General features: G+C 47.8%; 1 protein-coding gene across 2 annotated transcripts in view; it reads left to right on the top strand.

Moving 5' to 3' along the window:
• Positions 1-24,170, top strand: part of LOC126518330 (uncharacterized) — a 156,352-nt gene extending 132,182 nt beyond the window's left edge. For both annotated transcript variants that reach the window (XM_055064121.2, XM_050168177.3), the window contains exons 9-12: positions 7,944-8,133; positions 10,007-10,191; positions 18,139-18,280; positions 23,901-24,170. In XM_055064121.2, the coding sequence (XP_054920096.2) occupies positions 7,944-8,133; positions 10,007-10,191; positions 18,139-18,280; positions 23,901-24,132 (749 nt within the window). In that variant the 3' untranslated portion in view covers positions 24,133-24,170. The remainder of the gene's footprint in view (positions 1-7,943; positions 8,134-10,006; positions 10,192-18,138; positions 18,281-23,900) is intronic.
• Positions 24,171-24,405: the final 235 nt, after the last annotated feature.

The raw sequence follows: 24,405 nt of genomic DNA, 5'->3' as shown, positions 1-24,405 counted from the left end.
AAGACAAGGACAAAAGAAGGTATAAAGCGACGACACGGCGCCATGTCATCGTTTTATACCTTCTTTTTTCGTTGTCTTGTGTTGCGCTGTAACAAATGAATCCCAACCAACTGTCCTAACTTGCCGTTTTGATGCTTTTGAATAACAGAAGCGAAAAGCCCAGAGAAAGACATTCGTTTACATTTTTTCACCAGCACTTCCGCAGTGTCGGGTTCTCATTGGCTGCGGCCAAAGCGGCCAACTTATCCGCGAGGAAAAGATCAGTCCGGGCGCGATCCGGCCAAGCGCCCGCGTATTTTCCGCAAAGCGGAAAATCCTTGTCCGCTTGGCCGGATCCCCTTGTCCGCTTGTCCGCTCCGCCTTCGGTGTGAACGTGCCTTGAGTCTTCATCGGCCGACTCTTCATCCGAATAGGTGCTAGCCTCTCGCGGGTCGATATAAATCACTGACACGTCATCATCGTCTTCTTCGAGTATCTTCGCTATTTATTCCAACATCAACCTATTCAGACATTAAAATAAAAAATAACCACTGCGGGAATGCGCCAGCAGCCGTGCAAGAGATGAGAATGCAGTTAAAAAAAATAAGAAGTTAGGTAGCCTAAAGGCCTAGCGTGACCATATGGCAACGCGCAAGATAACACGCTCGTGCACGGATAAATCAAACAAATCTTTCAGAAATGCTCATCGAAGGTCACATATTCGAAGAGCAATATGGAGGAAAGGATATCGGACTATTGCTTAAACAAGTAGTGAAAAAATAAACACATTAGCCCTTGGAGTGATGCATGGCGACGCTACTCGCACAGCAACACTTATTCCCGCCTTTGCGAGGGGCTCCTACAGCATGACTGACACCTTCTGCCGCTTGATATCCATAAAGGGACCTCTCATCTGTCTAACGGCATGTCAAAGGTGATTTTGTTGCCGTTTTATTATTCTTAATTAAATGAAATCCACTGTGCAGACTAACGTGACCATATGGTCACGCTGGTCTTTAATGGGTTAAGTAAGTCAGGCGACCCCGCAGGGGCGTCTGCGTCAGCAGGCGTTTGGTGTGTTGCGACACCACGTACCCGAGCACACGAGGGTTGGACCCTCCCGTGTGTAGCCGTGCGCGGCTTAGCCGTGTCTGGGGAAAGGGGGACCCTGGGGGTTGAGCCGATGCCGGGTGTTTTGACCTTTAAGGCCCCCGGTGGAGGCAACACACCTCTGTGGCCTCTGCTTCACATAGACGGCACCTCCAGACTGACCCACCTGGAGGAAATCGGCAGTCGCCTTTTCCTGTCCCCCTCTTCAATCTTTTGCTTTCCCTCTCGCTGTTTCTTCTTTCCTGTCTCCTTATCACTTCTCACTTCCGTACTCTGGGCGGCAAGGGTTAACCTGGTGTAATTATCCAAACTTGGGTATTTTATATTAGGTTATAGCGGCGATGCATGGCTGGCGTCTGCAGGTATTTTCCCGACCTTGTAGCGCCCCCTTGTTGGGCTCGGTGGTGGGTGGCCACCATCGCCGCCGAATTTCCAAACTTTGTATGGCAAACGCATTTCCCCCACTGCCTGAACGCTCCCTGAAGAGGGGGCGCACCGATGAACCGTTCAGCTTTTTTATGCAACCAAAAGGGTCCTTTCCGAAATACCACGTTGTTCACAGTCAACACGAAACTAAGACAGTCCGAATGATATCACCTTTTCTTGTAGCCAAATCCCTCACAGAAGCAATAGGCCCAGGTTACAAAGTAAAACAGATGGGAAGCGGTGATCTTCTCGAAGTTCGCGACAAGCCACAATACGACAGACTCTCGAAACTTGTAGCGTTTGGGGACATTCCTGTCTCAGCAGGCCCACACAGGACGATGAATACAGTGCGCGGGGTCAACTCGGACGATGACCTTCTCGAACTTAGTGAAAGTGAATTACTTGAAGGATGGCAAGAACAGAACATTGTCAAAGTGCAAAGGCTTAAAATAAGACGAGATGACAAAGAAATACCAACTAGGCATATAATCATAACTTTTGGAGCCAGCATTCTTCCTGAATCAATCGAGACCGGTTACTGCAAGCTACGTGTCAGGCCATACATTCCAAACCCGCGTCGATGTTTTAAGTGTTGTTTTGGCACGGGTCCCAAACCTGCAGAGGGCGTCCTACTTGTGCCAAGTGTAGCTCCATCGAGCACACTTCTGACGTTTGCAGTTCAGCAACCCACTGTGCCAACTGTGAAGGAGACCACCCTGCTTACTCGCGATCCTGCCCTTCGTGGAAAAAGGAAAAAACAAATAATAGAACTCAAGGTGAAACTAAATCTGACTTTCCCAGAGGCACGCAAGCGTTTCTATTCCAACAATCAGACCAGTTCTTCTTACACCGATGTGGCGCGCCGGGGGGCAGCGCCACATCGTTCGGCGGCCACCCAAGTCACGCGGAGAGTGACGGCGGTCACGCCATCCGCCTTCCTGACTCGAACAGTCAACGCTGTTCCGTCTCCCGCAAATGAGGGCCAGCAGACCTTCGGGCCTGTTGAACCCAGGGCCACTGCCGGTGCAGATCTGCCCACCACTCCCACGAAAGTGCCCGCTCCGCGGGCAGTATCCACCGCCTCAGACGAGGTGAAGGATACGAGCACAAACCTGGCGTCTCAAACGCCCAAGGAGCGACGCAGCTCCCTCGAGCGCGTCCGGAAGATAGAGAGATCTCGTTTCACGGGGCCTGGAAAGGTCTCGTGAGATAATCTAATATATATTTCTTAGACACACAGCACAAAACACATACATTATGGATACACAGATAATACAATGGAATGTCAGGGGTTTACTCCACAACCTAGACGACATTAAGGAACTCTTACATAAGTACAGTCCAAAGGTGCTGTGTGTCGAAGAAACACATCTTAATCCTTCACACACGAACTCTCCGGCAGTATGCCATATATCGAAAAGACCGCAACGACGCCCTTGCCTCGTCTGGCGGTGTGGCAATAATTGTAGATAAAGGTGTTGCTTGCCGGCAATTACCGCTTAAAACACACCTAGAGGCAGTTGCAGTCCGTGCGATATTGTTTAATAAACTAGTAACAATTTGCTCACTTTACATCCCCCCAAACTGCAACCTTTCAAAAACGGAATTACAAACTTCATTAATGAACTGCTCGAACCTTATATTGCCGTCGGAGATTTCAATGCACACAACATCCTTTGGGGAGGTTGTCGTTGTGATGCCAGGGGACGCTTAGTAGAAAGCATCCTCTTCACTACAGGTGCATGCTTACTAAATAATAAAGAGCCTACATTCTATAGCGTGGCAAACAAAACATTTTCATCGATCGATTTGAGAATTGCATCTGGTACACTCGTACCGTATCTGGAGTGGAACGTGCTTTGCTTAAAAACCGATATGGGAGCGACCATTTTCCCATTCTCATAAAATCAACAAAACATGATAAATGCTCCCCATGCGTCCCCCACTGGATAGTCGAGTCAGCCGACTGGAAGCGTTATAAAGAACTCACCCGCATGACCTGGGAAGACATCTCTGCACTTCCTATTGATGACGCCGTGGCATATCTGACAGCATTTATTGTTGATGTGGCGTCACTGTGTATCCCTGAATCAAATGGATCACCCACTAGGCGACGTGTTCCCTGGTGGAATGCGGAGTGCAAGGAAGCTCGTAAAAATCAAAATAAGGCTTGGAGTCACCTTCGCGAATCTCCAACTGCCGAGAACCTTATGAATTTCAAGAAAGTAAAGTCACTAGGTAGAAGAACACGCCGCCGGGCCAAACGGGAAAGTTGGCAAAAATACATCAGTAGCATCAATTCATATACAGACGAACGGAAAGCCTGGAATAGGGTCAACAAAATAAAAGGCCGCCAAACTCACCCTCTACCTTTAGTTACCACACAAGGAGTCACTATTGAGGACCAAGCTGATTCCCTAGGGGCACATTTCCAGTACATCTCGAGTTCATCCCATTACTCAGATACATTTCTAAGATATCAGCGACAAGCGGAACGACAGCCTCTGAACCGGAAAGGAAATAAACATGAAGCTTACAACCGGCCATTTAACATGGTGGAATTTCAGGCTGCACTGAACTGTTGCAGTAAATCAGCTCCTGGAGGCGATCGAATAGTTTATGAGATGATTGAACACCTACATGCCGAAGCACACAAAACACTACTATCACTCTTCAATTCCATATTCTCTGGCAGTTACATTCCATCTGCCTGCAAGCAAGCAGTCGTAATTCCTATTCTCGAAGAGGGCAAGGATCCAACTTCGGTCTGCAGCTACAGGCCTATAGCCCTGACAAGCTGCCTATGCATACTCTTTGAGAAAATGGTAAACAGACGCCTAATTCATTATCGTGAAAGTAATAAAATACTAGACCCCTTGCAGTGTGGTTTTAGGGAGGGTAGATGTACGACAGATCACCTTGTCCGTATGGAAGCGAATATCCGAGATGCCTTCGTGCACAAGCAGTTTTTATTGGCCGTATTTTTATATATGGAAAAGGCATACGACACAACCTGGCGTTATGGAATTCTTCGTGATCTGGCTTGTATGGGTGTCGGAGGCAATCTCTTGAATCTGATCCAAGGCTACCTCTCTAATCGTACGTTCCGTGTGAGGGTTGGTAGACTGCTATCTCGTCAATTTACGCAGGAAACAGCTGTGCCACAAGGAGGTGTACTGATCTGCACGCTCTTCATCGTAAAAATGAATTCCCTCTATAGCGTCATACCACGAACAATACCCGCCGTGGTTGCTCAGTGCCTATGGTGTTAGGCTGCTGAGCACGAGGTCGCGGGATCGAATCCCGGCCACGGCGGCCGCATTTCGATGGGGGCGAAATGCGAAAACACCCGTGTACTTAGATTTAGGTGCACGTTAAAGAACCCCAGGTGGTCGAAATTTCCGGAGCCCTCCACTGCGGCGTGCCTCATAATCAGAAAGTGGTTTTGGCACGTAAAACCCCGTAATCTAATCTACCACGAACAATGTTTTATTCAGTGTATGTGGATGACATACAGATAGGATTTAAATCATGCAATATTTCTATCTGTGAGCGACATTTACAGCTTGGCCTAAACAAAATATCTAAGTGGGCTGACGAGAATGGATTCAAGTTAAACCCCCACAAAAGCACATGCCTTCTATTTTCTAAAACGAGAGGTATATTACCTGACCCTGCTATCTATCTTAATGGACAACGGCTATCTGTCAGCCACGAACATAAATTTTTAGGAATCATCTTAGACTCGAAACTAAAATTTGTCCCTCACCTTAGATATCTGAGAGCGAGATGTCTGAAGACACTGAATTTACTAAAGCTCTTGTCCCGCACATCTTGGGGAAGTGACAGGAGATGCCTTTTGAGCCTCTGCAAAAGTCTCATACGGTCCCGCCTCGACTATTGAGCAATAGTATATAGCTCTGCTGCGCCTAGTGCTTTAAAGATGCTAGATCCCATTCACCACTTGGGTATACGCCTGGCTACAGGCGCTTTTAGGACAAGTCCCGTAGAAAGCCTGTATGTGGAGAGTAATGAATGGTCATTACATCTCCAAAGGATATATTTAACTTTTTCCTATGCTCTCAAGGTCAAATCAGACGTGCACCATCCATATCACTCATCTATTCATGAAGTGTCTACAGCCAGAATATTTCATAACCGCCCAGCTATTAGAGCTCCGTTGAGCCTTCGTTTGACAACACTGACAGACGAAACAGGTGTCTTAGTCCCAGAGAATGTCCTAATGGCACCCACTCGCCTGCTCCCACCATGGGAATGGCAGACCATTGAATGCGACGTCTCTTTCGTAGAAATATCTAGGAGGGCGCCAGAAGCACGTGTAACATTCCATTTTCGTGAACTTCAGGAGAAGTACTGCTGTACAGAATACTATACAGACGCTTCGAAGTCCTCTAAAGGAGCTTCCTACGCAGCTCTGGGACCTTCATTTTCAGTATCCGGAGCACTAAATCCACACACAAGTATATTTACAGCTGAAGCCTACGCTATACTATCGGCTGTTCAAAACATAAGGCTCACAAAACTTGCTAGAGCTATTGTGTTTACAGATTCACTAATTGTAGTCAGAGCCCTACTTAGCCCAAGAAAATATAAAAACTCAGTTTTTAGTGGGCTCCCTATATATGTGCAATCAAGTGATTGTCATATGTCGGGTACGTGGTCACGAAGGTATAAAAGGCAACGAAGCTGCTGACCAAAGCGCTAGGTCAGTAACTTTTAGCGATGCAGACTCAAATATCCCTATCCCTGCCACAGACCTAAAGCCTTTTCTGCGCAGTAAATTGAGGAATAATTGGCAAGGCGAGTGGGATACACAAGCATTGAATAAGCTCCACATAATAAAACCAAAACTGGGGAACTGGATAAATGGAAAAATAGCACGGTACAAGGAAGTACTTCTTTGCCGATTAAGGATAGGCCACACATACGGTACCCATTCTCACCTCTTGACTGGGGGCGATCCTCCAACTTGTGTTAAGTGCGGCAATAGTCTCACAGTCCTCCATGTTCTTATTCAGTGCCCTGCAATAGAAACAAACAGGAAAAAGTATTTCCCTGCTGCATATCGCGAGAATTTACCCCTTCACCCTGCATTTTTTCTTAGCGATAAACCGCTTTTTAATCTGCAAACAGTCTTAGAGTTTTTAGCCGAAACAGACATACTGAAAATCATCTGGCCAGGCAACTTTTAGCACACGACTAACAGCCCTGCATTCAAGGGCTCTCTTGAAACTCTGGTGTCAGTGTTAAGTTTTATTGCATCATGTTTTAACGAAAAGCCCATTGCCATAGCCCACATCACATCCTAGTCACCGTCGTTATTTTAGCACCTATATATTCTACTCCACTTACAGCGGGAGTTTTTAGGCCCTTTTACAGCCATATCACATCTACCATGATGAGTTCATTGTGCACGTCATGCACAACACATCGTCAACATTGCCACCTGTCATGGCGCTCTTTGGCCAAACCTGGCCCTTGCTCCCTAAAACACCACACACATCATCATCAAGTAAGTGAGGCGAAGCCATGGACAGGAAAAGAAAGAGAGGTTGGGAAAAGGGTGAACGAAAATGCCTTAGTTCTCCCAATTAGTCGGCTTGCCTGTCACTATTTGGATGGTTCCTGCATCTGATTATGCCCGAAAGAGTGGAAGATCGGTGAGCCTCCTAATGCGATATGTATCATTGTCTCTGATGCGAGTTCTGGGCAGTGATTCGTACTTCAGAGAAGAATACCCATTGCTAACATGAAAATTCCAGATTTTTCCCACTTTTCCCTGCACTACTCTGAAAAAAATCCCGCAAATTTCTCTGCACACACATAGCGGCAGAGACATAATCTTTGAAACAGTATCTTGCCAACCACGAATATCAGATGAAGAATCTCACATTGAGAAGCATTACATGCTTTATTTTACCTTTTGCTCGAACAGTATAATGAGAACTGAGTTTCTAACGCGGCGTGCTGTTCGGTTCTGGACATCTCCTCCACGAGTATTCCGAACATTCAGGGCCGACCACTGCCAACGCCCTGAAGCGTTTCGATTGTCAGTAGTACAACTCATGACCAAATATTGACGCAACATGTTGAAATTGATGATTGCTTGCACGAAACTGCATATTGGACATTTAACCATGCAGGTTACAGGAACGAGAAAATGACCGAGCTACAATTAGGCTACTGCAATGAAATTGAAATGCTGTGGATCGACGATATGATCTTTTGCCTACTGGCACAGCTTCAGTATTTATTTCATGAATCAAATTCCTTATAATACCAGTAAAGTTTCCGTTGGCCCAAATTATGGCTTAGAATCTCCAAAAAAGGAAAAACTCGCTCCGCGGGAGAAGGCTGGCTCTGGGTGGAACTACGATATTTTTTTTTTTTTACGCAACACCCTGCAGGTATGCAAAGGCAGCGTGGACCCGTTGCTGCACTCCAGATATCTTGCGACGAGTTCGCAGCCGTGAAGAGAGTGCTGCTGTGCGGTGCCTCCTTCCATCGGATGCTTCCAGCGTCCAGCCCTGCCCAGAACGGTTCCTCGTCCTCGGAGTTGACTGAAGTGGACAACGGAGAGACTGTAGCGCTGTGCCCGTGAGTGCATTAAAGAGACTGACAAGCACTTCTTATAGTGCCCATTCTTTTAGGGCAATTAAAAGCTTACCGGCCAGAATGTTGAATCATGCAGTGGTAACGCGGAAAACGCCGTGGAACATTCCTTATCAGAATTTTTCCATCTGCGGTGGGGATAGAGTCGTTCATTGCAAGCATGCTGGAGACAATGAGCGCGATAGCGGCTATACGGCGCCATTAGCTGGAGCCAGACAAGTGCGGTCGTAGCTGTGAAAATGTATTTTGTTTATCAAACCGATGACCCTGCGATTCGTTTTTTCGGAATTATCAAATTATTGCTGCAATAATAGCCACGCGCTTTCCTGGTTTCCTGTCCGCCAGATTTGGTCATTAACAAGAGAAGGGTGTTTTTAGTCAAACCAACTCAAGTTCCGTACAGTGAAAAGACGCTCTTAGACGTGATACACAGTTCAGCCTGTTGCCGCAGCCGCGCGAGTGCTCTTGATTTCCGAAGCTTGTCGCCTCTAGAAGACCTGAGCGAGCTGGAACAAAGGATTTTAGCTCGCAGGCGTGCACATAATTTCGAACGCGTACAACAGCAATCACGTGCACCGCTCATGAACGTGGCCTTGTTTTACTTAGTAATGCGCATGTAATCGAGCGCGCTAGCCTAACGACATACGAACTGCAATTTTAGTGATTAATTATGCAGCACCAAATCACCGCCGACGTACCTACAGTACTATCATATACTAGATTCGAAGTACCAGAAATTCACTGGCAGTTCGCACCACTTCCTGGTTTTTGACGGTTTCTTTGCCAATTAAAAATTAGAATTCCTACCTAAATCGGGAACAGCGTAGTGGATTCTATCACTATAATTCGTAGTTATTTAATTTCCGTCAACGTCTCACAACATATTGTGGCCATTTATCAGTCCCTTCCAGGCTTACTGGCATAACATTAGTTTCCCGGGCTTTTTTTTTTTGCTTTATATGACGGCCTACTTTGGGATTTCCCTCGTCTGCCCCCCCCCCCCCCCAAAAAAAAAAAAAAAAAAAAGAAAGCCAGCTGTCCCCCAACGTTTTGCAGGAACCATCGACGATGGTTGTAAATGTAAACCAATTGCCTGAATGAGCGAACATGCGCGAAAATTGCAACGTCTCCTGCCCTACCCGCCTCCTGGCAAACAGGGCAACTCTACGACATCTGGACGGCGGGCGACTGGAGGGTGCTGACGTGCAGAATGCCTCTCTCAGGGCACCTTGCTCCCTATTACACGTTTGCCTGTATTTTCTGGTGACACCTAGCAGGCTTTGTCGCCGCATCTTTTTTTTCTTTCAATAGCCTTACTTCCGCAAATTGCTACACTTCGTTTCATTTATTTTAGAACTGGCTTTATGCTCGTTATGTATGTTAAGTGTGCGGGCTTAACCCCCTTTTTCTTTCCTGTTTTTTTCCAAATCAGGGGCAACAAACCAGCATCACCATGAGGTATATTCATACAGAACTTGAACCGACAGTTAATTTTTACTGCATAAATTGAGTGCATTTCACTCTGAAAGCAGTGAAGCGCTCTATAGCAGTCACGGCTATAGTGTAGCGCTTGTTTCATAACTACAACATTACGGCAGCATACCGGTAAAGCGAAATTAAACACGGAAAATAACATTAAAGAAGACGAACTTGTAGAGCAAGCACGTTAGGTTGGGCGTTGTACATCGAAAAAAAAAAGAAACACTTCTTAAATGAGGCAGGAAAATTCTTGGCGAGTTTGATTTCACGCGCAATGGTATTCGGGGAGATTGATTCATTAGACTCCACTTGTCTGGCGGAGGCTGGCCTTGGCGAAACTGAACGTCAGTGTTTTATACATTCTTTCGCCTGTTTCAAGGTTGGTCAAGGAGATGAAGTACTGCATGTACTCGGCCACCAAAGATGCTGGGTGCTCGGAGTCGCTGTTCTTCAACACGGAGGTTTCCTTGCTCAGAAGACGACTGCTTGCGGAGTTTGAAGGCATCTGCAATGATAAGCTGCCTTCGAATGAAAACAGCACCGATTCGGGAAGGAATCGTCAAGGTACGCAAAGCTAAACTCCAGATAGGTTTGCTGGTTCGTGCTTGTACTGGTTACATTTTCTTCAACCGGCGTTGTAAGCATGCACCGAGCTCTCCGCTGACTTCTTATATGGGCGTTTCTTTCCTTCAAAATACACACTTTCAACGTCCTTTCTTTGAAGGAGTTGAAGTCGTGCCGGGACTTATTATTTATTAGAAAAGATTTAGATTAGATTTATTTATTAGTTATTAGAAAAGATAACCCGCTGGGCATGCGATGTCGTAAATGAGTGAGTTTAGTTTTTGCATTCACTCACTGACACTTGCTCAAAAGGCGGTGGTCCTATAGTGTAGCCATAGAAAAGCCATGTGCCCTATAATCATAATCTGGCATCATTCAACGTCTCTTATATGGGAACGTACAATATTGTATACAGGATCCCGTATGAAATGAGGATATCAATGCGGGTGATATCGTTTTCTTTTTCAATACGGTACGCTTAAGAACTTAACTCAAGGCCGTAAAGGAAATTCAGAAGACTTCTGTAGCTTTTTGGGTAGTGCGGCGTGTACTGCCTAACACATCTGCGTAGTACGCGATTGGTGCATGCCGAGCTTGAGTCGTGCTTTCGCAATAACCTCCAGAGTAGAATTTAGGTTAAAGTACCAATTTAATTGCTGCGTAGCGTTACTCTTTTCAATCAGCGGATAAGGCCAGCATTCGATGTCCAGCGCACTCGTGGGAGTCAGTCTTCATTCTGGCTGCTCATTGTTCTGTTCTATGAGATGTACGAAAGGGAAATGCAATACTTGTCTATTCTGTTTACGGCGTGGATAAAAAATTGCAGGAAGATTTTACCCAGACCATGCTTAGCATGCATGAAGTGCGCATAGCTGCGCGCTAGTTACTGGTGCACTGCATGGCACCAAGTGGGAGGACATCTGTTGCGACTCGCGGGACAAGCTGGAGTCATGAATGACATGGGGGAGCTTCAGTCGCTCCAATGTTTGATTCAAGGCACGATCCACGGCAAATTATTTGTTCAATGTGCCATTTTTTTATTTCTTTGGATGTTCTGACGCGATCTTTTGATTTCAACACAGTTTGGGACGCCATTTTTTATATGCCACCCGCGTCATGGTGAATACTACATTACGAACGGTGCCGTTTTGCGGGGTCGGGCTGCAGATTTTCTTGAGGAAGTCACCCCGCAAACGAACTATGGATAACTCTGGCCTAGTTGTTCTGTTGTACGTATGTGAACAGTTTCCTTATTCACTCAATTCTACGTTATCCTCTCTGTCTTTTTTTTTACTTATAATAGTAAAGGTTTACTACTATATCGTACCAAACTTTGCAGCTTGCTACCCCGCACACTGCGTCTGGCGCCTCTCGATCGCCACCTTCACTACGAGTACCAAATAAATGAATTGATTTCTGGGGACTAACTTCCCAAAACTGCATAGTTGGCTAGAGTGACGCGGTAGTGGTGGACTCCGGAGTATTTCGCACCTCCGGGGTTCTTCGGCAAACACTTGTAAAACATACACGAGCGTCCTTTCACTCCGCCTCCCTGCAAATGCGGCTGGGAATGCAGATCGCGACCTCATGCTCAGCAGCATAAGACCACAGCCGATGTGCCACCGGTGCGGACATGTTTCAGCCGCGGTTAACTACGGCGTCAACACATGTTTAATCCGCCTATCTGAGTCTGTTGTGCTTCTGACCGAGAGAGAGAGAGAGAGAATAAACTTTTTTATTCGGTGAATGAAGCTTTGGAGAGGCGTCCTCATTCCAGGATGCCTTGAGCTCGGGCCGCGTCCTGGGCCCTCGCAATCAGCCGTTGCTGATCCTCGAGGTCGGAGCTGGCCAAGGCTCTCTCCCAAAGCTCGTTAGTGGGGTAAGGGTCCGGAGGATTTAATGGAGCCGCTCTGCAACCCCCTACTATGTGCCTGAGGGACCCGGGCTCTGCGCAGAAGCGGCATTGCGGAGAGAATTTTGTAGGGTCTATGAGGTGATTTCTGGTTGGGTGGGGGAATGTATTAACCTGTAGAGCTCGGAGGCATCGCTCCTGCTCTCTAGGTAGTGACTTGTGTGGGGGTGCGTATGTTCTGCGGGTGAGCTTGTAGTGTTGTGTGATGTCTTGGTAAGAGACTAGAGGGTGCATGCGCTCGGGTTCAGATTCCTCGGCGTCGGCTCGGTGGGTCAGATCTCGAGCCACGTGGTTGGCGACCTCGTTGCCAGGAATGCCTTGATGAGCTGGCGCCCAGATGATCATGACTGATCTCGTTGGCGGCTTTTGATTGATGATCCGGAGCGTAGTGGTATGAATTCTGCCGCTAGCAAAGTTGCGGCACGCCTGTTGGGAGTCGGTCACTATGACTTCAACCTCTGTTTGGGAGAGCGCGAGGGCTATGGCCGCTTCCTCGGCTTGGAGGGGATTGTTTCGTGTGAGTGAAATGCTGCTCCGATGTTCTGTGTTGACGACTACGGTGGCTGTTGTGGCTGCGTGTCTGGAGTAAGAAGCCGCGTCCGTGTAGGCTGTAGAGGGTAAAGTCCCGTATCGCTTGTGTATGGCCAGAGCGCGGGCCTCCCTTCGCTCTGCGTGGTGCACTGGGTGCATATTGCGAGGTAGAGGACGTACGGTGATGTTTCTCCGGATGGCATGGGGTAAGCTCACAGTCTCAGGCGGCGGATGGCTCAGAGGGGCAGAGAGCCCCAGGCGTAAGAGAATGGACCTCCCTGCTTCCGTAACCGCCAGCCTTGTTCGTTGACTGGATAAATGTGCCTCGATCAGCTCCTCGGCCGTGTTGTGCACACCTAGTCGTAGTAGGCGTTCTGTGGAAGTACTGGTTGGCAGGCCCATCGCCTGCTTATATGCCTTTCTGATCATTGTGTTGATTTTCTTCAGTTCCGTCTCGTTGAGTAGTGCGTATGTAATAGCGTAAGTTATTCGAGACACGACGAAGGCTTGGACAAGCCGAAGCGTGTCCGCCTCCCCCATGCCTCTTGTCTTGGTTGTTATTCGCCGGATCATGTGCGTAACTTGGGCTGTTGTATTCTTAAGCTTTTGAATTAATATTGTATTGGTGCGATCCGACTGGAAAACCATTCCCAATATTTTTACGCTCTGAGACGGAACGATGGTGTGTCCCTCCAGTTGTATGTTGATAGTGGGCGAGTCGGATGTGTGCTTCTTTCGAGGTGAGACCAGGAGTAGCTCCGACTTTTGGGGGGCGCAGCTGAGCCCGCATGACTTAGCATAGTCGCTCACCACGTCTGCAGCTTCCTGCAAGCGGTTCTCCATTTCCCCTATGGACCCTGTGGACGACCAGATGGTAATGTCGTCGGCATATAGGCCATGCCGGATCCCTGGGATGTTATCGAGAAGCGGCGGTAGGCCTATTAGGGCGATATTGAAAAGGAGAGGGGATAACACTGCGCCCTGTGGTGTGCCGCGCCCGCCCAGTAGGTGTTATGCTTCTTTTGGTCTACCAAGTTATCATAGCCGTTCTGTCGGTGCACAAGAGCTCCCTGACTGTTGCTCAATGTTAAACAGCAGTTTTTGACACTGTGCCTCGTAATTTTTAGCAGGCGCTCACGTGGGATTACCGCAGTCAATAGAGTACCACGCTGTCACCCAGGAAGCTGTGTTTACAATGCCTTTGCGGCACGAATGCCGGCCGCGTTTTCCGAAGCTTACCAGACACCTTATCTACGATTGACCGGCTTCGAAGGTCCGTGTTTTTCTAAAATTGTTTCGTTGGACTTCTGTGGATTCTTTCAACTGGCTCCTGTGTTTTTCTTTTTTCTTTTGTTCTTTTCGTGCGCCACGTGTCCTGGTGCTCGGCTTTTCCTCGTCGCCTCTTCCGAAGCGCTCTACTTGCGAACGAGTACACACTTCTAGCTGTCGATTTCCTTTTCATGTTGACATCACCTATTACACTCGCTCGCGCACTTCACTTATCAGAAAACGTCATTTTTAAGAGCTCTCCGAAAAAAAAGAACAGAACTGCCGCTCAGTGCGCGACACGTCGACTACAGCACATGTGATACATGTTCTCAACAACGTCGGCTTCGCACCCGCCACTTAACATATAAGTGTAAAACCATACAAGCTAAAAACAAAGGAGTGTGTTCATAGAAGCAATTTGTTCAGTTCGAGGTCAGCGATATCGATATGACAACTAGGCAATCATTAGTTCTGAAGTCGCTTCATCCCTGATGTGATTAATAGCACGTGTTACCTGATTAACAGATCTTAGCACTGGCCCCTGTTGGACGTGACTTCGGAGAGAACTGTGGTTCCGCTTGATAGGACTCAGGAACTTAGCACATTTGGACGCCTTCGTCTAGGCGGAACCTAATGAAGTTTTCGTTTTCCTATCTCAGAATCTATATCCACCGAAAGCTACAAGCCTTAATTCTTTTCCGTAGTCCCAGGAGTCATGCTAGCTTGCTCTCTCGACTAAATTGCGGACTCGGCTGACATCTCAGCATAACTGATGTCTGGTCACAGGCAAGCCATCACATGGCATATCTTCCTGTCTACTAGACAAAGACAACTGCGCAGCCTATGTGCTACCCTTCCCATCTCTCCGATCAGAAATTTGTGATATGATAGATTAGGCTGTCCCTGAGCAGAACCACTCAGCCATTTATCAACCTTGGCAAGCATACTATGACGCACAACTTCCAAGCAGGCGTCACTATACTTGCCTGCGTAGTGATTTGCCTTCCAAGCCATTTACATATTTATTTGAATCTAATATGGTCACTTTGCTGAGCACCCCTGTAGTCATCTCCTGTTTTTCACATTGACCTGTTTGGTCTCCATATGCGCAGTAAGTTGAGCTCACCCTCTCCTGAGGTGAGTCATTCGATTGGTCCTCAAACCTGACTACCGAGGCCACTTGTTACCGCCCTAAGCGGTACAACTGAAGAACTGGCGACCGTTACATTGTTCACCTTGCCCTCTTCGAGGTTCCTGCCAATGCGATCATGTATTGCCCTTTCCCTTGAGATTTCTAGCCGTTTCTTCGCTTATTTACCCAATGTGACTTCACGAGCACAGGTTCGCATGCGTGCCTCATTTTCGGTGGAACTTGCTTGTTCGCTGCTCTCTGAGCTACCTGTGTCCTCACTATCGTCAATTTCTTTCATTCTGGGACGAGGCTGGTCTCTTTGCCGCTACCCCTCTGTCGCCCGCTTTCTGAACGTACTGCTCTATAGAAAGACCGTGATGAGGTGCTCGGCGGTCGTTGGCCTTCGATTGGGATTCGCAGCAGGTAGAATTGCTTTTGGAGCGCGCCTAAAACGTTTGCTCAATAGAGCTCAAGCGCCAATAAAGCTTGCGAATCTTCCTATAACAAGCCCCTTCCGGCACCGTGACCTTAGGGCGCAGCTGCAATATACCCCCCTTAAGTTCAAGCTGCTACCTATTCGCGCCTCGCTCGCGATCTAGCTGGTGCCTTTTCGCTTCCCGTTTCGCCGCGCGCTGCTCGCGCGCTCGCTGCACATTCAATGCGTCAGATTTTGCAGTGCCAGCATGGAAAAAAGTGTATGTGCGAGAAATGTGGGAAGCTAGTCACGTGATAGAGGTAGAGAGGAGGTGCACTTGCCTCCTCAAAGACGCAGGACATGTAACGAGTGAGCCAGTGAACAAAACTTTGCAATATGGTGAACGTGGTTTAAATCACGGATCCGAGACGTCAAAGAGGTGCGACGTGATGCTATATCGCAATACTCCTGGATTTGCCGCTCAATCTCCACTGAATCCGGGCGCCGGCCGAGGCTCTTCTCGCTGCGCTCTCTCTCTCGCCGGGTACTCTTTCTTTCTCTCTTCTGTCTCTGCAGTTCTGCGTGTTGGGCGTGCAGCAAAGCAGTTGATGTGGAATGATTTAAAACGCTCAGAGCCGCAACCTAAACACCTATGGATAGCCGCCGCCATTTGTTTGCGTCAGACGATTGCCTTCAACTCGGCTTTTTCCAGACCCGAACGTTCTGCTAACGCTAATAACTATGGGATGGTCACCTTTTAAAACACCCTAAATACTTAAAGCATACAAAAATAATTTGTCCTGTTGCGGACGCCATCTTACTATGCAGGTTATATTCAGTTTAGCTGGAGTCACCAAGGCATCGCCTCAGCGCCTCCAAAAAGGACAAAGCCTTTGGTTTACGCTAACATACGCTAGGCATTAAATACAGTCAGGAAACGGGAACGAGGTGGATTAAGCTCAATAAAACACTCCACAGCTAAAGTTAACATGAGAGAATAATACCTGACTAACAACATACATGAGCACCAACTGGAACATGCGCGGTGTAATCCCCGCAAAACAGTTCATTGTTACTTGAAGAGTGGGTCGAGATCACGGGTGAAGCAGAGCTGATCTCACCAAGGTAGAAACGGGGCTCAGCGACGGTTTGTGAATGGTTGGCTTGGTCTTGTGCCCAGAAAGCTGTTGAGAATTAGGTGCCACACCGAAAACCTTGAGAACGTAGTAGCAGGGGACCACGACGTCCTGGCCAGGCATGCTGAGTGCAAGCTTGGACCCTCACCCCGACCGCTCACGTTTTGCCAACAGGTCCAGGCATCCACAAGCCTCGCGGTGCAAAGTCCTTGGTTTAGTCACAAATTATGTGAGGGCCGGTCGGCCCTTGACTAGTAGCCACGGATGAATCAAGTTGTGGTGGCTCGGGTCCGAAATCCGACAGCCATATTTAACTGCCAGTCGACTGGCCTACTTTCTTCCTGCGACTTTTCCTGTAACTTCGCCGCGCTTAGCTTCGTTTCGCTTTTTTTTTCAGTGATTGCGCATTCCCACTTCGAATGGTATTAACAAATTGCCGGTAGAACTAAAATGAATAAAAATTTCTAGGGAGAAATGAGCGAGAAATGACGCAGGAAGAATTTTAGCAAATCTCCCAGTAAGAACTAGAAATGCCTCTTCGACTGAGCAAATATCCCTATGGCAGTTTCCAAGAGAGGAGGCGACCAGTGAATGTCCACAATGAAAAAAATTGAAAAACGAAGGCATCATGCAAACTGTGATTTTACATGTTTTTTTCTTGAAGGAGAAAAACAGCAACAGAATAAAACAAAATAATTTATAATCTCATCTCCATGGATTATGCACAGAGGGGAGAGCGCCAGGCGAGCCCTGTGCAAAGTTTAAAACCGTCATCCCGAGAACGTAATTGAGTAAATATTCATAATTCGTTGTCTGAATAAATACTTTATTTAAAGGAACAAGTAGGTGGCGATATTAGGAAAAATTAGGTGTTCTGGGCTCAAATTGTTTTCGACAATTGCATATCTCATGAATCTAGGAGTAGTTAGTAAGCTTATCTTGAAAGTAATGACAGTACGTGGCCATTGAGGGCCGCTATCGCGAGTCTGTTGGCCATTTCGTTCATGAATACTCTTTTATGGGCAGGCACACAAAGAAATCTAATTAAATTTATCTACGCAAGCGCTAGAAAATAAAATGTCATTAAAAAGTGAGTTCCACTAATTCGTGTGAGCGATGAGCATAAAGATAAAAAAAAATCCGTTATGACTACCGTGGATATTTATGAATACAGTTTTCCGTAAGGATACCATAGTTCGAAATTAGCAAGAAATACGTATAAGTCCGGAATCCTGACGGAGAACTACAAGTCTAGAGCAGCGTTCGAATCCTGCTCATATATTTCGTGTGCTTTGTAATTTTCACTTCACCCACTTGTAAGGAATGTGACCTTCCGTATTCTGGCTTTAGCTTTATTCTCAACGCATTTTACCTAACTTATGAAAGTGCTTTTCATGTAATTTCGGTGCAGGTATCTTTTCTACCTATAAATGACATCATTATTCTAAAACAACAAAATTCTTTTACCGTTGATACTCCAGCCTAACTACACAACTGTAACGTTGGAGACACGACAACGGTAGACGAAATATTGGTCTTCTTGAACCCACAGGCTGCGAGCTCAAGGAGTTCACCCAAGAATGGGAGACGTGCGAGACGGCCAGAGCTAACGAAGTGGCCCACAAGTATCGGAATGGCACAGGTACACCAGGCGGGAATATCATTAGCGACCGTCAGCGAAGTAGGTTTTGCAGGTAAGCTACCAAGGGTATATATATGGGGACCGTTGATGGATCACGATTTAATAATGGTCTCTTGTTTACGCAAGTCACCACAGAGAAAATTGGCGCACTGGTTCTACAGCTTTGAAGCCATTCCCATAGCTTCGAAGCTGTTCTCAAAAATTACGAATTTATTGTTCGCTGGCCGCAAGTGGTCCTCACAGATCACCTCTGCTGCTCTCGTGGCGTTTCTTGGTGTTACTTTTCTATTTAATTCACCTTTGTAAGATTTACGATTAGGCGAGGTGGTTCTACATTATAGTTTGCAGAGCGACAAACTCTCGGAAACACTCCCTCTGTGTGTGCAATGTCTCACTGCGAAACCCGGTGAGTCGTGGACTAATGCTTCAAACGACGTGAGACCCGGCCTTTTATGGACTCGGCAAGAGGCATAGAATGTCTTTGTATTAGTAGAGTAACGCTTTGCCATTGCGGCTAATCGTCTTCGAACGCGTTTTGGGCACGTAATTATAACGTACCAATGCTCTACGTGCCATGTCTCCGTGATGTACTGCGTCATGATGTGTGATAAACACTGGTCGAACATCGTTGTCTCAGGCTGGCGCCAACGTATCGTAAAAAAGACCTGGGTTAGAAGGCGCTTCGTTGAAATACTTGCATTTTCTTGTGACTTGTCATATTTGTCATCCTTTCTAGAGCGTAGCTCTTTGGCGCCCGCTCCCGCGTTTCCTGTCGCCGTCGGCCTCGCCGTAACCAAGGTCGTCATCCATGCGCTGCTCTAGCTGCACGCGCTCCTGCCGCCACTTCTCGCGTGCGGCGCGAGTCTTGCTCTCCCCTTATCATCCAAAGCCGGATCACGTGTTCTCGCCTATCCTCTCGCTCCCTTCCTCCGCGCAGCGCCGTTGCATTGACTCTCGCCGCTACCGTCCACTCCGCCCTCGCCGTCCCTTCTCTCGCTCTCGCGGCATTGCCGCGGTGCTGGCGGTGGGCGCTCCTTGCTGCCTCGCGCGTGATCCACGGCTCTACGCTCCTCCGTCTCCGAGTCGTGCGGCTGTACGGCTTTCAGCCGTGTCTCTTGCTTCCCCGTTTGCAGGGCGCGTTCCTCAGTCGCACTCGTTGCCTCTGGCAGTGCTTGCGCCTGGCTGTCTTTCTCCAGCCTCCACTCTTGCCTGGCGCAGTGCTATTGCGGTGACTCGAAAGACAGCTACAGCGTTTCGTCCCCTTACTTCTACTGCCCACCCCAACCTTGTGCGGCCTCGTTGAGGCCTGTTTGTGAGTGAATGAGTGTGTGACCTCAACTCAATACCTCTGTTCTCCAACCGTTTTCTCAACCAACCTCAGAAGAAACAAATAATAATTGCTAACCTCCCTCCCCTCACCGCGCCGGTGACCCACTATAATGGTACGCCCACACTAGCGACAAAAACGCGCGCGACACGCCGCACGCGGCAAGCGCCCGCGCGGCAGACGCGTGCGGGCAAGTCCACAGTCGCGTTTTGCGGCACGCGGCAGCGGCCCGTGGAGTCCCGCGTTGTCTCATTCCATTCGATACTTCTCCTGACAACGCGCTCTCCGTTCTGCCCATTTCGTCTTCCATCGGAAGTGTCTGTGTTTTTTTGCGCCACTGCCGGCCACGCTCAGGCATGTCGGATACGGACGAGGAGCTACTGGTGACTGTGAATACTATAATACTTGTTTGTTCTTTACTTGTGTGACGCCGACGTGCCAGAAAGCGGACGAGAAAGTTTTGGGTGCGGTACAGGGACACTGAGGGCCAGGCGCACACTCTGCTTCCCCGCCTTCACCAATTACTCACCTGTCATGCCAAACTGCTGTCCATAATGTGCCAGCGGTTGGCGCGCAGCTCCTTGTCCGACGCTCGATTTATCATAGAGGCACGCATATCCGCGAACGATTTCCAAAAACGCCTCCATTGCGAGGCGAATTCTTCGTCGACGCCTCAGTGGCGGTGTGGTAAGGCTTAACAAAAACAGCCCCTTGACTGGAAATGGCCTCTGAGATTTTACGGCGCGCGTGTCACTGTTCAGTCTCAGAGCCCATAGATTATGATTCTTTGCTTGTGCGACAGGTGGCGCCACAAGAGCGCTGCTCGTAAAGCGGCTCGCTTCTGATTGGTGGTCGTTTTGCGTCTGCCGCAAAAAATGGGTCTCGCACCCATTCGCGCGTTTGCCGCGCGTTGCTGCCGCTTTTCGTGAATCTTGCCGCGCGCGACAGCACCGCTCGCCGCGCGCGGTGTGTCGCGCGCGTTTTTGTCGCTAGTGTGGACGTACCATAATATGGCGTGATGGCGCGTCGCCGGAGCGCCGGCTCTATAAAGGCGCAACGATATGTTGCGCTGAATTCTATGTGCTTAGGTTAGGTTAGGTTACGCGCATGTATTTAGTGCTGTTTCCGCCGAAATCTTAATAACCAACTAGCCGATGCTTTCACACTAATCACGACTTCAGGGCCATATTTTGTAGTCCATCTTCTCTCGGTCGCGTCCATACTTTGAGCTGGCAATGCTTCGGCAAGGGGTCTGGTCGAAAGGGACATTGCTGGCAAAATGGCCCGCGAAAAAGACAAGTTCCTTCATCAAAACGTTGGTTCTAGCCTGACGTAATCCTTGTTAGACCACATTGATACCTTGAAGTCTCCGTTCTAATGTGAAACTTTGTCTTGGTTAGAGTTCGCTATGCAATCTGCTAGCCTCCTCTTTAGCTCAAATGGTAAAGTGACCACATCAAGGCGTTGGTCCCAGGTTAGAATCCCGGACCAGGACGAATTTGTCTTCAGCTGCGAATTCTTCCTGAGATACCCCAGGTTTACTTTTAAGCTTCGTGCTACACTCGTGTGGATGACAATTTTTACCGTTCTTGATTAGAGTTATAAGGGAGGATGACATATTTCAACATTTCAGAGGCTTGTTCAGCCGGTTGAAACCGCTCCATTCCAATTTTTCACTAACCGTTGCCGAAACGCAATTACCTGTTCAAGCACTTACGGAATCTTGAGCGTCAGCACTCTTACCTTTTTTTTGTAAAGAGTTCAGGTAACTTGGCATATAAATGAATCAGTTTAGATATATTAATATGTTTTTTACCGTGCCTTCTGTTATTGTGGCACTGTGGCTTATGAATGTGTATGACTGTTCTTCTGATTCATGCGCAATTCTCTGAAAATTCTATTGCATGTGTTGTAAGGTCGTGTATTGTTATGAGGAGTTCCATACGCCGTGTGCTGTGTTACATGCGGTACATTATCAGGAATTCATTTTGTCTTAATCGGTGATCACCGAGCCGACCACCATAAGTGTTTATTTGAATGGCAGCTCTGCGCTCACCACACACAAGGGATAGGTAGACACTAAGACTGGCACATGCGCACTGAACTTACTCGCAACTAAAGATTTATTGGCGCTGCACGGGATATAATTACCAGGGCACTTAGAATGAAAAACGCGAAGGAAAACCATTACAGACACATTGAAGAGTTTAGAGAAGATGCTGCACAAGAGGCTTTCAGATTTCCGGACCTCGTGGACCGGAGATTAACCCCCTCCCGTCTCTTATCGTCTAGCAAGCTTTAAAAGTACTGCTTAATTTGTTGGTGCGCTTTGCTATAAATTATTTGTAATTGTTTACTATACAATATTTATATATATTTCTTTTGCTATATATTCACGCAAAGAGTACGTGAACTGTATGAGCGAAGAAACCTCCTCCGTAGTGCCAAGGCAGAGTCACAATTCAAGGAGCAATGGCCCCCATGTTTTCTTTCTCGCATCCGCTCTTACTCGCGCCTGCGCAGAAACGTCGAGCGCCGCGAGAAACGCCACGCTCCGCTTTACCTACTAGCAAGTGTAAAAATGCGGCCCTGGTGGCCGCGTGCGCCTGGCCGGGCCGCTGTATCTTGACAGCCATTTGTGACGAGGACACCGTCTGCCGTGCATTGTTTTTTCATGGCTCAATTCGCGCTTATGCGACAGGGAGCACGAAGGTCAATTTGCTCGCTGCTGCTGCCGCGCTTCCTCATGCACTCCAGTGTTTCGACAGCAAGATTCCGCGGTCATCGAGTGAGATGTGTTCATGTTTGCTTGTGCGCGCGTGATACCATGCTTGTTAATTTAGTTAGTATGCCTAGGTTTACAAGTTTATACGTCCGATAAAACTACTATCCTCAGTTTGTACAGCTGTTCACTAATTTGCTATCGAAATCGATGCTTCGCCTTTCGGGCGAAACTTCGACATTTTTTGAGACGTACGCTTAATGAAAACCTTGAAATCCAAAAAAAAGGAGACAGATAAACAATACAACGCTGCTTCCTGGTGTCTATATTTTGTGCATGCGTGATAAAATAGTCCCTCTTCTGAGCTATTCTTTTGATTAAATGGTAGCGGCGCGTCTGCATGTCGTGTTCACCATGAAGTAAAGAAATAAACGAGCAGATACATTTATGCCCTGCAGCGAGCGCACGCGAGCCAACTCTCTGTGAAGCGTTACCTTTCGCTTCTTATCTCTCAAAAAGTATGCCTAACACCTGATCCTGTGTTCGGCAGACTTGATCGATTGCGCTTAGTTACAGGTAGGTTTAATTGGATGCACTTTTGTACGGGTTCTTTCCCAACCGCTGCGGTCGGTTGCGGAGTCCACATTTATTGTCTTTGCTACAACATGCGAGTTCCGCAGGCTCATAATGCTGTCGCACCAGTTGTTTTTTCGGTACAGGAAGCTAGCGTTGAGCGTGGATCGCGGGTCAGCGGAAGACACTAATTAGCAGACACCGCTGCAGGGATGTGAAAGGCGCACAACAAGAACACTAGCATGAAAGAGGCCGCGCTGGTAACGTCTGATTTATTTCACAAGAACAGAGGGAAAGGACAACCACGCATATCAACGCCTATGCCCAAATAACTGTGCGCAGGACATGAAAAATGGACAAAACTAACAAGGCACGAAATAATGCAAGGTGGACTGAAGAACGTGGAGTTAAATTCACATGTGCGACCTTACCATTAGGACTTCGCCTCGACTTCTACATTTTGATTAGACGATATGTGCGCATGTTCCGAGCCCTTTGCGGGCCGGCCACAATCAAAACATGCCTTTCCGCGAGCACTATCGACGGTGAGCATACGTACAGATCGCGCTTTCCTGAGATCAGCAAGATTAGATTATATTGGCGGGGTTAGATAAGATAAACTTAATAGATAGACAAAATCAAATAAGGTTCCATTACATAAGATTCCGTTGATAAGAGAGATTAGATTTACTTCTCAGCGCATGGATGTTTCTGTGCACGATTCCACGTCTGCTGTGCTGTTATGAAATACATGACTTGTTAGAAACGCTTTCTCGCCTATGTTGTGTGTCTACCATACCTCTGCAGCACTGTATCCCAGTTATGCTTTCTCAGCTAACCCAGAGGAAAGTCCTGGTCAATGGGGGGGGGGGGGGGGGGCAGTTACTGTGACATTATCCCGTGTTGGGCCCACTTTACCGGCTTCGGTTTTATTGCGTGGTGTTGCTGCTTGCTGTGTTCTTTCGTTCCTAAGTGGTGCTCTGTAGGTGATGTACATCTCCCGCGCCGGAGCTTTGCATGAATAACCTGAAACGTAGCTTCGTTTCACAGCGACATTTCTGGCTTCCTGCGGTGCCTGCGTGACTCGGCCGGCAGACATCATTGCCCGGCACTGGCGCCCGGTGCATCAAACCCGGGACACAACGAGTTGTTCGAGCGGCTCGGGTACATGGCTTGTTCCTCGTCCGCCTGCTCGTCGCTGGGCGACCGCTTGGCTCTGAAGCTCGTGGTGCTCGCCGGCACAGCGCGCTTCGCAGCGCGCCAGCCCCATGGCTGGTTTTAGCGCAGGAGGACCGGGGGCAATAAAGGGACACGCAACGTTCGCGATCACGAGGAGAAGTCTATTTCGATAGCTAAACGAGAACATTGAGCCGGTGCGAATATTTAAAAAAAAAAAAACCTTCTAATTTCTCGAATTTTCGAATTAGTGATTCGTTGCAAAGAAGTTTCATTATTGCAGTGTTGTCGCAAGGACTTGTGGTTTCGTTATTCTGGACAACGATGCTAAAGTCAGGCGCTCTCTTACTACGGTTGCAAAACTATAAGCGATGTTATC

Source organism: Dermacentor andersoni, chromosome 11 (assembly GCF_023375885.2).
Source record: "Dermacentor andersoni chromosome 11, qqDerAnde1_hic_scaffold, whole genome shotgun sequence".
Taxonomy (NCBI): Eukaryota; Metazoa; Arthropoda; class Arachnida; order Ixodida; family Ixodidae; genus Dermacentor; species Dermacentor andersoni.
This window is presented reverse-complemented; position numbering and strand designations above follow the sequence as displayed.